Genomic DNA, 15,565 nt, shown 5'->3' on the forward strand with positions numbered 1-15,565 from the left:
TGACAGGCCTAATACATTATACCTACCATTCTTCATCTCTCTCTGTCTCTCTGTCCTATTCTAGTCTGCCAGAAGAACATTAGGAGTGTTGCTCCTCCTACCGCCCAATTACGCCGCCACGCTGCCCATGAAAGACAAGGTCTTGTCGTGTCATCTGGGCTGTCCATTACCACTATTATATCATTGACCCCAATCCAGGTACCAGGGAGGCAATCCTACCTCAATGTGCAAAGCTATAGTTACAGTTTTTCACGATTGTTAACACACAAAAAATCGAAACATTTGCACAACCTTCACTTCATGTACCTAATCGCTCGACACAATTTGCACTACATCGCACTCCCTTATGAATTAGACTCTGACTTTCTTCTTTACACTCTGACGTCAATTACACATCACCTTGCTGTCCAAACACATAACCTACAACACACAAATAGTCGAATCTCTAAACATTCAGATTTGCTGAGCAATTTGCAATCAGGACTGCGGCATAAAAGGGATTTGAGAGCCTGGTTTTGTTGGGTGAACAATGGAGAACCTCGAAGAGATCGACAACCAGAGAAGGGGTAAGAGTGAGAGGACGAGGTGTGTGGGTGTGTGTGTGTGTGTGTGTGTGTGTGTGTGTGTGTGTGTGTGTGTGCCTACATACATATATACATGCGTGCGTGTGCGCTATATATATATACTGTATGAGATGGGAATATGTCCATGCATGGTACTGTACTAATTATGAGTGGGAATGGAAAGTGTCTAATGTGCTCTGGGGAGGTAATTGACATTGATTTATGTTGTGGAGGCCTGTGGAGGGGCTTAACCATAGCAGGCAGTCAGCAATCACAACACTATCATTAGAGAAATGTGTCTGTGTGCGTGCAATCCGTGCATGTTGTGTGCACGACATGAGAGAGAGAGAGAGAGAGAGAGAGGAGAGAGAGAGAGAGAGAGAGATGAGAGGAGAGAGAGAGAGAGAGAGAGAGAGAGAGAGAGAGAGAGAGACATGGTAGTCATACTGGGGGGGGAGAGAGAGAGAGAGAGAGAGAGAGAGAGAGAGAGAGAGAGAGAGAGACATGGGGTGTGCTTGTGTATGGGTAAATATTACACGTTTAATTGTGACAGTAGTCCAGCTTGGAGACATCACACATAATTAGAGGGAGCTGACAGACAGCCCAACCTGCCAACCTGCCGGCAACTCCAACTATTACCAGTTTATTTTGCTGTCATCCACGACAACAGCTATACCGTATGTCACGTGACTCACGTCTTGCATGTAAACAGGCACGACTCCCGCAAGAGTGTGGATATTATGCAGGGTTTCCCTCATATCATGGGTTTGTCCCGTGTGTCACCAAAACCTCATTTGGAACACAAGAGAGAGGAGGTGAGATATGAGAGCGCGAGAGAGAGAGAGAGAGTGGAAGTGTTTTTGTTACATTCCAGCCCTGCTCCCCAATGAGCAAGAAAAGGAGCTGGACCTGGACAATTAACCACAGAGCATAGAGCATGCCTGGTAATTAGCAGAAAGTCAAGGCTCGCATTCCCCCCTGAGCGATTGTATTCTACCACCCCCCACACACGCACACGCACACGCGCACGCACACACACACAACACCACACACACACACACACACACACACACACACACACACACACACACACACACACACACACACACACACACACACACACACACACACACACACACACACACACACACAAACACACACTCTTCTCATCTCTTACAAACATGTGGTTTTTGAGCACCATGAGGGAGAATCATTGTAAGGGAGGTCAAGGACAACTTGTGGACCTTCTCTCTGGCCCTTTTTCCACCGGGGGTTATAACCGGTTCGGTTCTTTCTTCCCGCCAAATATTACTTTACTTTTTAACTTCATTTGTTTATTTGGACAGGACAATGCATATTAATGGACGTCACACAGACGTAAATACACCGGATATATAGTGCAGTCCTCACAGGAAACACAGACAATCAAACAGTGGATTTTTCCAGATCCAGTTCAGAGTGTTTCCACTGAAAATGAGTTGGTTTCCGAACCATAAACGTTCGTATCCCAATGTGAACCACAAAACCGGTGGTTCGGCTTTGTAATTGCACGCAGCGCTTTGTGAACCGAGACGATATAAGTGGGTGTGTCAGTAGGTTGGAACTTGTCAGTGGGTTGGAACTTGTCAGTAGTTTGGAACTTGTTCAGTGGGTTGGAAATTGTCAGTGGGTTGGAACTTGTCAGTGGGTTGGAACTTGTCAGTGGGTTGGAACTTGTCAGTGAGTTGGAACTTTGTCAGTGGGTTGGAAATTGTCAGTGGGTTGGAACTTGTTCAGAGAACTTGTCAGTGGGTTGGAAATTGTCAGTGGGTTGGAACTTGTTCAGTGGGTTGGAACTTGTCAGTAGGTTGGAACTTGTCAGTAGGTTGGAACTTGTCAGTAGGTTGAACTTGTTCAGTGGTTGGAACTTGTCAGTAGGTTGGAACTTGTCAGTAGGTTGGAACTTGTCAGTGGGTTGGAACTTGTTCAGTGGGTTGGAACTTGTCAGTATGTTGGAACTTGTCAGTAGGTTGGAACTTGTCAGTGGGTTGGAACTTGTCAGTGGGTTGGAACTTGTCAGTAGGTTGGAACTTGTCAGTGGGTTGGAACTTGTCAGTAGGTTGGAACTTGTCAGTGGGTTGGAACGTGTCAGTGGGTTGGAACTTGTCAGTGGGTTGGAACTTGTCAGTGGGTTGGAACGTGTCAGTGGGTTGGAACTTGTCAGTGGGTTGGAACTTGTCAGTGGGTTGGAACGTGTCAGTAGGTTGGAACTTGTCAGTGGGTTGGAACTTGTCAGTAGGTTGGAAATTGGGAGGACGCAGAAACACGCAACATAACTTAAAAAAGAATGTGCAATGGTCTGATGAAGAAAGAGTGTTTGTTGTCTGTATGCCCATACAGACAACAAACAAACTCCTGAGTTTCAGGAAAAGTTGGAGAGTACCCAGAGAGAGGCCAAATTATATTCGGCATTGGTAGAAGAGTTGGCGAAAGCTGGGTTCACTCCAACGGCAGAGCAAATAAACGAAAGAAACTAAAATCGGATTACCAAAAGGACTTCCAAGACTGCAGATGTCATATATATTGTATTAACTCACAGACAGGCTATAAGATAATGTTTTCACACACACACAGACACAGACACAGACACAGACACAGCCACAGCCACAGACACACACACACACACACACACACACACACACACACACACACACACACACACACACACACACACACACACACGCACAAACACACTTAACTATAACCTTGAACGGGTACAAACTCCGGAGAGCTCCCAATAAGATGCTGTACTGATATTGAATTATTATTAATGCTTGCGATAAGAAATATGATCCTATTGTATCCTGCGACATTTTACAATTTGCTTTTTCATGATTCTTGTCCCCCATTTTTCATTTCACTAGAGGCAACTACGCTTGTATGTCAAAACGAATTAAATTCATGCAGCAATGTTAATAATTAAACAGAATTAAAGGCGTTTTAAACTTCCGAGCACTCTCCGTTTAATGTTTTAGTGCCTTGGCTGTTTGATGAACAACAACATGGTCTGTCATTAACAGCCTTGAGTATGTGCTATAACAGCCTGGTGCTGCATGAGGAGAGTGTTGATAACAGCACTTATCAGCTGCTAAATTACACTGATGTGATTAACAGCATGCAGTGCTTCACGGTGGACAATTAACAACATCAAAGCCGGTGTCCCTATTAACCCATGTAGACCAGAGGCCGATTATAAAAAGTTGTCTTCTAAATCAGACAAAATGGTTTCCTGAAAAACCCTATGTTTCTATATGTCAGTGGTGCTCAACATTTTTCATGTCAAGGTATTTGACATGAACATGTTACTTGGCCCGCGGACTCCCATCTGAAAATGTGTTGTTACAGGCAGGCACCCTCCAAAAGCAAAGGTTTGAGTTAAAAACGTTAGCTGCAAAATAATATACTGTATATTCAAAGATTTGCACATTTTCACAAATTTTCAAAAACTCAACTCAACTGAGTATAGACTTATAGCAACCCAATCGATTTTCATGGTGTCTGGTGCATGAGCGCTCATTGAAGTGGTCTTCAACGGTGAACTCCAGGATGGATGTTATTTCCGTCGGGGGGGGACCATACAGTATGGCAGGTGGTGGTGAATCTTCCCTCTCAGAGGCTGTCCTATTAGCCACATCCATCCACCACCGTGGCTGATGGCTGCTCAGCTCTCCTCAGTCTCCACCCTCCCTCCCTGCACACCTCCTCTATCCCCCCTCTCTCTCTCGTCTCAGGTGTGGCTTCCAGAGGTTCCTAGGTACCTATAGAAAACCTCTAGGTGTCAGGCCGGTACTAAGGAAGGAACACGACTGTAGCATCTCCAGGCCCATCTCAACACTCATGCATTTGAAAGTAACACACACACACACACACACACACACACCATGTTCCATGGCTCTCAATCTCTTCTCCCCTCCTTACTCCACACGCCCCCCCCCCCAAAGAAAAACAATCTACTTCAATCAGCTCTCAATTCTTCTCTCGCTCCCTTCCCCTTATCTTCCCTGTTCTCTAAACCCCATGCCATCCTCCTTACCGCCCTACTCCATTTCTTTCTTTCTTTCTTTCTTTCTTTCTTTCTTTCTTTCTTTCTTTCTTTCTTTCAAGAAAACAAAACATTTCAGATGACTAAAATACAGGTGGTGGTGAATCTTCCCTCTCAGAGGCTGTCCTATTAGCCACATCCATCCACCGTGGCTCTGCTCTCCACCTCCCTCCCTGCACGCCTCCTCTATCCTCTATCCCTCTCTCTCTCTCTCTCTCGTCTCTCTGCGTACACATATATACACTCGCTGTAAATGTCAGCGGCGCTGTAACCACAGGTAGCATCTCCAGGCCCATCTCAACACTCATGCATTTGAAAGTAAGCACCCCCCCCCGCGCGCGCGCCCATGCCATTTGAAAGTAATTTAATGACAACAAAAGCACCATAAACAAACCTGGTCTAGCCTCACACAACCTGAGCTGAAAGCGAGCCTTGCCGGTGGAATCAAATGAACAGGATAGCATTAATCACAACGATAAGACATCACTTTGCTCTCGTTGGATCACCGAGCCATAATAATCACCATGGCAATGCATATACATGTATATAGGCTACAGGTAACCAGGCAATTACGGCTGAAATAGCTCGCCTTTCATCGCTTTTTATTGCAAGCTTTTTATTTGCTGTTCACGGCCACCCTGTCACTGTATACTGCCGTCACACTGAAGGCAATGTGTGGACCTGAGATTATGAGCCACTGTTGATTTTGACAGCAAATTTAGATTTGAGTTTTAGTCGGTCTCTTGAATAGTTAAAATTAAGTCGTTGCCACATTTTTGTCACCTGGAATGTTTTAGTAAACTAAATATCATAAGATTTAGTCGACTAAAATGTATTTGGTGGGGCCTTGATGCTGTCCTATTTTACGCTTGGTAGCCGATCTACAAACTTGTAGATCGGCTATTTTCAGCATGCAACCAAGTGTATAAATGACGTTCACGGCCAAACTTTCACTGTACTGCCGCGTTATACTGAAGGCAACGTGTGGACCTGAGATCAGCCGAGCAGAATGAATGCAGGGCCGGGGACTTCATGAATACTGCATGTGGAGCTCTGGGAGCTGATCTGGGACCAGCCCGGGGTTAGAAGCCCTGGCGCCCAGCAGGAAGAACACAACCCCCCCCCCCCACACACACACCACCGCACACACACACACACACGTATGTGTGCATGCAGCGCTGCATGCCTCATGAATAGTAATGCGCCACGTGAATGCTCCGTCTTTGTGTACAGTACAAGGAAGGAGCGCATGAAACGGGGGTGGGGGGGGGGGTGGGACTGTGACACCATGTGCGTGCGTGCGTGCGTGCGTGCGTGCGTGCGTGCGTGCGTGCGTGCGTGCGTGCGTGCGTGCGTGCGTGCGTGCGTGCGTGCGTGCGTGCGTGCGTATTTCTCGCTTCTCTCACGTCCTCGAACTGCAAGCGCGCTTTAATAGTTTCAAAATATAAAGCCGCTGGTGTATGTTGCACCACGCGTCGTCGTCGTCACCGAGAGTCAGAGGAGGCCAGAAGCAATTTGCCTTTTGGGGTTGTGGGGGGAGGGGGGGGGGGGTGCTCTCGGGGACGGTGCTCTCGGCGACACACGGGACAGCGCACGTCACACAACGCTCTGCGCTCTGAGCCCCGAGTCTAGTTAGTATTCCGACAGTGGCCTCGCCTCGCGGCGCCGGCCTTCCTGCTAGCGCCTCTCGCCTGATGGCCTGAATAGCAGTCAGATACATTTACTGTGATCCCGACGCTTGACTCATTTCAGTCCCAGTGGGACATCACTATCAACTGATAACTCGGTAATATGCAGCAAAAAAAAGAACAAAAGAAAAAAAAAAGGATTGAGGAAAATAAAAAAAGGTAATGGCTTCACATGAAGTGGACAATGACGGCTGAGTCAGTGTTGGTTTCTGAATGACATATAGGCCTACTCTATGTTACAAAAGACTATGAGGTTAAACCCCAGACACTTCAACCTTTTGCTAAAAAAATATATGTTAATGACGTTCAGAAGATTTAGAACACTTTACTGGGGGTCTTTGTGTGTGTAATATGTTAGATATTTTATATGTTAGCAGTGAAGCCCAGTGTCTCTGATGTCATGGACACTGGCTCACTTACTAACTTCCTGGAAAATGAAAGAGGAATGTGCATGGAGGTGTGGCCCCGGTCTCCTGCGGGAGGTTTGCACATGTGCAGTATATAAACAGGTGTTCCAGCAGAGGTGCTAGAGGTGCATGAGAGTTTCTGACCCTGAACTGAAATAACAAAAAGGATATAAAAAAAAGAGAATATAGTACAATGTTGATTTTGTTTTTATTTATTTTATTTCATAACTGTGGGAAAAAATGTACATTTACTAAATGTTAATGCTTTTGGTTTTTGTGTATTTTTCCTTTGTGGATTTTCATGTTCTTTTGATGCTGGCTTTGATTGTAGTGTGTTAAACATTTTTTTTTTTTTTTTTGTGAAATAACAAAGGAACATGGAAACTGTTCTTTCAAATACATTTGAAAAGGGAAGGGTGACTGCTGTTTAATTCTCAACTGTTCTGGATCTCATTATTTACATCACAAGTTATGAGCTTTCTATCTAGCACCTCTGCTGAACACTCCATCATCGCAGTTCCTGTCTACACTGAGCATGTGCAAACCTCCCACAGAACACCGGGCCACACCTCTGTGCACGTTCCTCTTTAATTTTCCTAGGACTATACATGTCGTCTCAGTAACACATAGCCCTCCCCTATCCACAAGGAGGAGCAGTGCAGCAAAGCATTATGGGAATTGTAGTCCAGGAAGGAAGTCTGGAAACGAATTCCACCCACTTTTAACCTTGTATAAACCTGTGATGTGTCAATAAAGCTGTCACTGTCCAGTTTTGGGGCAGCCCCCGTCTGCTGGTTTTCACACGGCTGTGGAAACGCCAATCGGTCACAGCTGTGCGCCTGCTGGGTGTGGACTGTCCCCAGTTTGCAAAGCCCAGTTGTAGGATTTTGTTGCAAGTGGTTGCAAGGGGTTGCACTAGTTGTGTTGCGATTGCAAATCATTGGGCTGGACTGGGCTTTACAATTTACAATTTACAATTTACAATTTAGGCATTTAGCAGACGCTCTTAATCCAGAGCGACTTACATTTAAGCAAGAACAAAAGCATGGGAATACATCACATAAAAGCATTTATCAATATCATTTACTTGTTTACTTGTTTATGTAAAAAACATGCATCTGAATCCCTGTCAAAGTAACTTTGCAAACCATGGCAGTCTAAAGAACTCCTTGTTGGTCCACTACTATACTATAGTGGACCAACAAGGAGTTCTTTAGACTGCTATAGTGACTATAGCAGTGGTTCCCAAAGTGGGGTCCGGGGACCCCCAGGGGTCCTTGAGACAGTTCCAGGGGGTCCCCTGCTAAATGATAGTTTGGAACCAAATGTACCTTTATGGGTCTATAACTCAGAGAGCGTACAGATGGAACCAAATATTCATGGTTACGTGTATACTACAATGCTACACATTATCTATTTATGTGAACACATTATACTGTGTATATTTGATTATATGTAACGTTTTTCACACTTTTACAGCATATCCGTGGTCATCACATGGGCATAGAGCACCGAAGTCTGACGTCAATATCGGTAGAGGGTGCAAATCCACAGGTTCATATACTTTTTATTTGCATTGTAATCCCCTATGGGGGGTTTTAGATCGCCTCATATAAGAACTGTGTTTGAAAAATAAACAAATCATCCAGGGAAGGTGTGTGTGTGTGTGTGTGTGTGTGTGTGTGTGTGTGTGTGTGTGTGTGTGTGTACGCGCGCGCTTACGGGTCAATTTGGTTACATTTGCACACTCTCAAGAGTAATGGGAGTCATTGATTTTTTTAAATAAATTAAAATAAAACTTTTGAGAACAACTGCACACTAAATGGAAAAGAGCCTTAAATGGGAAAAAGTCCCCCCTTCTGTGTAACCTAGAACTGGAGTAGGAGCCTATTCTCTTTAACTGAATGAGGTATAGACCGATTCACAGAGGGTTTCCTGGGTGCGGCCATTACTGAGGTGTACCATTAAGTGCAGCAGCACTGATTAGCTACACCTGGTCTACAGAGCACCTGCTCCATGTATTACACCTCAGTAATGGCCGCGCCCAGGGCACCCCTCTGTGAATCGGTCTATAGGGAAGGTGGCCTGGAAGTAGGAAGAGTTACATGTGAGCATGTAGAGCCATTAGTGGAAAAAGCCAGAATTGGTCGCGTGCGTTCGTGCGTGCGTGCGTGCGTGCGTGCGTGCGTGCGTGCGTGCGTGCGTGGTGGTGGTGGTGGTGGTGGTGTTCTGACCTGGTCTCCAGGGGCACGTTGCTGTTGAGCACCCAGCTGTCCTGAAGCTGCACCGACTCGGGCGTGGTGGGCCGTCTCCCCCCGTGGTGCCGGCGCCGCCCGGCGCCCCCGCGGCGTGGTGCATGGCGTTGCGGCTCCCTGGCCCCCTCCCCTCCCCCTCCCCCGCCGCCCCTCAGCGTGTTCCTGTTCAGGCTGTTGGCCGAGTGGTGGGAGAGCGTCTGGTGGTTGTTGTGAGGCGGGGGCAGCGGAGGCCGCAGCGTGGACTGACTGTGATGGTTGTTGATCCCTGTGCGGGCGGGGGAGGAGAGGAGGAGATGGTTAGAGCTTACAGGACAGGATCAGGGGTTTCTTCTTGAGGGTCCTACTGTATATATACAGCCTTTTGTCCTTAACTCGTGTCACATTTGCCGTTGAGAATTCACGTCATGTGTTGTCTGAACAAATCGGCTTTTTGTGGCAACACAAACATTAAATGCCATTGACAATGACAGGAGGAAAAAAATTAAGTAAACACAATGCAACTGTTTTAATTCAGCTCGGGGGTTATTTATATATATATTAATGCTGTCAAAGTTAACGCGTTATTAATGCGTTAACGCAACACCTTATTAACGGCACTAATTTATTTATCGCATTAAATTAAAAATCACAGCGATTGGCAGGCGGGATGTTGAGGAATATTGGTTCCTGCAATGCACTCCCTTCCCAGACCCCTTGTTAGCCTGTTAGGATGTTTTAAGTGGAGTAACAGGCAGCCTTCCATTTACATTTCACAGAAGTTTTGCTCGTGTCGTACGTTCCAGTCCAAAAAGAAACATGTGCAATTCATCCATCCAGACCTAAAGCAAAAACCCCCCGCTGTTAATGTTGCATCGCATTGTAAACAGCTGTGCCTCGTTATAGCCACACACGTTTCTAACGTGCGGTCACAGTCGCGATACTTTTCAGTTGTGTGGTACTTTTAAATGGATTTAACTGTAACAGAAAGTTATATCCAGACAAGTATCCACAGTCGGACAGTCCCATCTCCCAGTCACGGAGCTAGGACTGACACATAGAGACGAGTCGACGAGCAGCACAGACCAGCTAGAAGCTAGAAGCCAGAGGTGTTGCCAGTATAACTCTATGGCAGAAACAAGCAACCTAGGTCTATACAAAATAAGCCAAAAAGAAGCAACACTGGTCGTTTCTGGCCAGTGTTGCCACATCTGCTGTTTATAAGCGATTTTGGGATTATTTTTGTAGATTGAAAAAATATTGGGGGTCCTTTGCTCTTGGCATGGAAATGTTTGAGAACCACTGCTCTAAAACAATATTAGACAAAGTTTGAGCCACAAACACATTGCTCTCTCTCTTCTCCTTTTGTATAAATTAAATAGGCCTATTCATGATTCTGCTTATAGAGAAGATGCCCATGTTAGTTTGTTTTATGGAAACAGTTGTTTGTGTTGAATGTGCCAATTGCACAGAATTATTCAAAAGAGAGAAAATGGGCAAGCCATAAAATAATGCACATTGCACTATTGCCATTTTCATAATGTGGCCCACATGTTCAGCTATTTGAGTATCCCTGGTTTACTGTGTCAGAAAAGGACACCAAACTCACAGTTTGCATCGGTATCGGCAGTTACTGCTTCCAGTGATCGGTGATCGGCCCCAAAAAACCGTTTTCTTTCAGTTCATCATTGAATTTAAAGCAAAAAAGGTTTTGCGATTAATTGTGATTAATCGCGCGATTAACAACACAAATCATGCGATTAATCGCGATTAAAATTTTTAATCGCCTGACAGCACTAATATATATATATATATATATATATATAGAATGGAGAATTTACATCATGTCTGAACAAATCAGCTGTCGTATGTCGGTCAGTGGCGTTCACAGATAGACACGAGGGGGTGCGAGAACACCTGCCCTTTTCCCTCTGGACAGCAATGTGCCCTTTTGAAAAATAAATAATATATATTTGTTTGTACAGTGTACACTGTACAGTATGTGGACCATGCGGTGACATTGATCAATTCTTGATAAAAAGCTTCTAATAGATTATTTAGGCCCCAAAATCTATAAATCTCACACTAAGGCAACTGGCCGGTTCCACACGATAACATGCCCTTTTTTCACTTGAGCGCCTGTCCATGTATAAATAAATAATGGATAAGGGGTCAGGACAACGAGGCCTTTTCGTGGAGGGGTCGGAATAAAATTTGGACTTACAGTTGTTTTATCAAACTCGTTGAACACACACACACACACACACACACACACACACACACACACACACACACACACACACACACACACACACACACACACACACACACACACACACACACACACACACACACACACACACACACACACACACACACACACACACACACACACACACACAGTGGGTTTTTTATGGCGCGGTAGACGAAATCGAACTCTCTGGACTTCACCTTTTTACTCCCCATTGTATCTCATTCAGCCCCTCGCGCCTCTACACTTTCAAAGGAACCGGAGGAGGAGGAGTGCATGCGCGAGCACGTGTATGTGTGATTGTGTGTATTAGCTATATTAGCGGTAGAGTGGGAGCTCATCTCGATGCTCTCAGACCTGGAGGAGCGCATGTTGTTGTCAGCCGAGAAACCAATACCAGCTCCCCCAACAGCGAGCTAATGGACTGCCAAGAGAGACGAGAGGAGAGGAGAGGAGCTGAAAAACAAGCCTGGATGACTCAGGCAGAAACACCCGCTCACACATCAACAATGATACCTCCCCTCACTCTGTGGAGGAGCTCTCAGCCTGCGAGCGTATGTGTGTGTGTGTGTGTGTGTTCACATGAAATCAATAGACTACTGTACAGTATAGGAGAGTTTGGCACTGTTTGCATCTTTCACACAGAGTACAGGATAATAGCATAATGCAGATACTGCACGTTTAGTTTAAAAAGACACAATTACACTTTACAATTTGGGCATTTAGCAGACGCTCTTAATCCAATTTACCGTACATTGAACAAGAACAACACATGTTAATATATATAAATACATAGAAATATGTGTTCAGAATCACAAGCAAGCTAAGAACCTAAGAACCTATACATTATAAATCTAATAAAATGCTAAATTATAAATATAAGTTTATCCTTTGCATATGGCTGTAAGGTCGTCGAGGCGTGTGTCACGTACTGGCTAAGATGGAGTGGAAAGAGGTGGCTTTTCAGACTACATCAGAATTGGGAGTGAGTCTGCCGTTCTGATTGCAATGGGAAGTTTTTAGAGCCGGAAAGGAGAAGAGTCGTGGACGTGTGGAGCGTTGTCCCGGCTTTTTGAGTCAATGTTCTGCTACAGACACAATTTACAATATTAAATTTGGGCATTAAGCAGATGCTCTCATCCAGAGGAACCCATCGCCAGCCACCGAGAAGTGCGAGAAAAAGTATGTGCTTCAAAGTAACGACGATACTTTGAGGTAAACACCAAACCTATATGAAAAGCACAATAGAGCACGCACGCCCACTAACTAAAAACGGCAGGTGCCGGAGAGAGGTAATAATCGAAAAAAGATAAGCTCCAAAGCTTAAGAGTATATGAAGGTCCATTACACCATAGTGGACATGATGTTTCCAGCCTCACGAGTCTTCATCAGCCGCAAAGCTTATTGTTAAGCTTTGGAGCTTATTCCAGTGTGCAGACTTTATCTTTTTACAAAAATCAAGCCTATTATAGCATGACACAAAACATTCTTAGCATTTTGTTGTCAAGCAAGTTGTTGCTGTCGGGAGGAAACCACATAACTAAACTCCATATTTGAGGTTTTCGATTCTATATTTTTTTTGCATAAATCAGTGCTATTGAACACCCTTTATGTCTGTGTGTTGTTTTGAAAATATTGAACCAATGGAAAGTAGTATAAAACGCTTTGGACAAAACCTCTTAAATTTGCTTTAGCAGACAAATTGTCTGCTAAAGCAACTAACTCCACCGCCTCTGACCTCTCCCCCTTTCATGCAAGTAATTAACAATATATAGTATAGTCACAACCCCAACTTCAAAATATATATTTCCTGAAAAATGAACATTTTGGAGTTAGGTGGTTTCTTCCTGACAGCAGAAATATGGAACTGAGAAAACAGCCAGCTGATTTTTGTCGACTAATACTATGACGGAAAAATATCGTCGACTAACTTTTTTCACTGACGGAAACTACATGGAAACTAAATGAAAACTAAGATATGATGACTAAAACTAAGACTAAATATATTGACAATTTCGTCGACAAATAAAAACTAGACTTAAATGCTAGGAAGGGACTAGTGGACAAGAGATCCAGTATAAGTAAAGGCACAAGTCTTTGTGCTTTTACTAAAACTAGACTGGAACACTAAAACATTCCAGGTGACTAAAATGTAGAGATGCACAATATAATCGGTAGCATAATCGGAATCGGCCATACAAATGCCATATCGGTATCGGAACAGTCTCGAAATAATCCAGAATATTTAATCAGTTAACCCATTCTGAACGGGAACCCATTTTGGTGTTAGCATCATGTTATGCTTTAGCTATTGAAAAATACTAGATCTACAAGCTCATAGCGCGCCACCGAGTGGCGCGCTAAGAGCTTGTAGGTCTGCTATTTTTAGAAAAAAACGACTGACATTTTTAGAATCTGATCTCAGGTCAGAATGGGTTCATCAGACCAGTGTGTGTCCGGCGGAAACCTCGTATGAATCTGATCTCAGGTCAGAATGGGATAATATTGGATTTGGTCAGAATCGGTATCGGCAGATATGATCGCTGCAAATAATCGGAACGGATATCAGTCATAATTTCATAATCGTGCACCCCGACTAAAATGTGACTAAAACTAAATGAAAACTACTTAAACGATTATGACAAAAACTAAAATCAAAATCTGCTGTCAAAATCAACACGGTAAATGTCCATTTCACGTAGTTTTAGTATAAAGCTACGTGGATTACGTTGCCACAACTCTGTTCTGCATCACTCCGTTGCCGTGCGGCGAAGTAAACAGGAAAACAAGAACTGCCAGGTGAACCTTTTTTTTTTTTACACACGTTACGCACATGACGCCATGAACGTCCGTCCACCTCCATGAACGTGCTGCAATTCCACTTTTGGCCAGTAGGTATTGGCAGCTTCAATGTTGGATAGTCTTATACTGGGGGCTTGGTTATACCGCAGTGTTGCAGGGTCTGGGTTAACACTTCCGCGTTGCGGCCTTTCAGGGCTTAGGAGGCACTCCCATTGGCTTAGGCAGAGTTTCAGAGTATGGGTTCAGACTTGTTGGGGCAGCCAATCAAGAATAGGTCCTCAAAGCCAACCCCGAGAGAAAACAGGCTATGCTTCACCTGGCAAAAGTCAAAAGTCTGCTGGCTTATGATGTCTATGGGAACGGATTCTTTTAGAATCCATTTAACTCAGATATTTTTTTTCCAGGCTGTGTTTTTGATCAAAACAAGCTTGATTTGCCATTAACCAACCTGCATCTACGTATAGCAGTACTGGAAAAAAGTACTCACATTTATTTTACTTCAGTAAAAGTATCAGAAATACTCGAAAAAAAAAATATATATATAGAACTCCAAATTTACTTGAGAAAAAGTAGCCTACAAAGGTAATAATCTAAAAAGTAATTAGAAACTAAAGCTTTAAAATAATATCAGTGGAGTAAAAGTGCAATGTCTGCCTCTGAGACGCAGTGGAGTAGGCTAGACGTATACGTACAGTATGTAATGGCAATTGGAAACACTCATGCAAAGTTCAAATACTTCTAAATAGTATACTTAAGTGCGGTACTTAAGCAAATGCACTTAGTTACCATCCAGCCACTGCTGCATAGTATAAAATAGGCAACAATAATTGATACGGTGTGGTGCGCTGCATGGGGGGGGGGGGGGGGGGGGTAGAGTTTGACAAGTTCAAAACGCATTCCTGATCAACGCGTTCATTCTCTCGCCTCGTCTCCCTGAGGTCAGACAGTCTAAATGGAAATGCTGCTTGGCGTGGCCGTCCGCGCACGGCGAGCCATTGATGTTGTTCTATATTTTCTTGCATTTTAAATTCGGGATCGGTGACACGTGTATACGCGCACGGCTCCGGCTTACTTATCAATATCATACGAGGCACGTGTGCTTTCATCATTATTTGTGCAGAACTTGTTGTTGCGGTGTTTGTTTCGCACGCGCTTTGCCTTTGTCCCGCTGATCAAAGGATTGCCTATGCTCGCGTATATACGCATGCATATGCAGAGTGTGGTGCACGTGCGTCGTCTGGGACGGGGGAAGAGAATTGCTTTTCTCCGGCGGCGGAGATATCTTGCCGTCCCTTCACCTCTTATCCTCTCTTGAGTGAGATAAGAGAAAAAAAAGCATAAAATAGAGAAGAGATGTCTCTCTTTCTCTTCCGTTCCACTGCTCTGTTTTCGATATTTGCCAGCTGAGGGTCTTAATCCCACTGAAATATTCAAGGGACAACACACGCACGCACGTATGCACGCACGCATGCACGCACGCACACACGCGCACGGTTGACACGCACACAGTGGAGTATTGCGCTGCCGATATGGAACTAGTAA

At 44.5% G+C, this 15,565-nt stretch overlaps 1 protein-coding gene across 1 annotated transcript in view; it reads right to left on the bottom strand.

The window, feature by feature from the left end:
• The window catches only part of tenm2a (teneurin transmembrane protein 2a), a gene marked incomplete at its 5' end in the record, with an annotated part of 299,282 nt that overhangs the window by 102,411 nt on the left and 181,306 nt on the right, over positions 1–15,565 (bottom strand). The window contains 2 exon segments of the mRNA XM_083786230.1: positions 6,753–6,805; positions 8,974–9,259. Of these exon segments, the coding sequence (XP_083642356.1) occupies positions 6,753–6,805; positions 8,974–9,259 (339 nt within the window).

This window comes from Protomyctophum parallelum (genome assembly GCF_964188405.1).
Source record: "Protomyctophum parallelum genome assembly, chromosome: 16".
Lineage (NCBI taxonomy): Eukaryota > Metazoa > Chordata > Actinopteri > Myctophiformes > Myctophidae > Protomyctophum > Protomyctophum parallelum.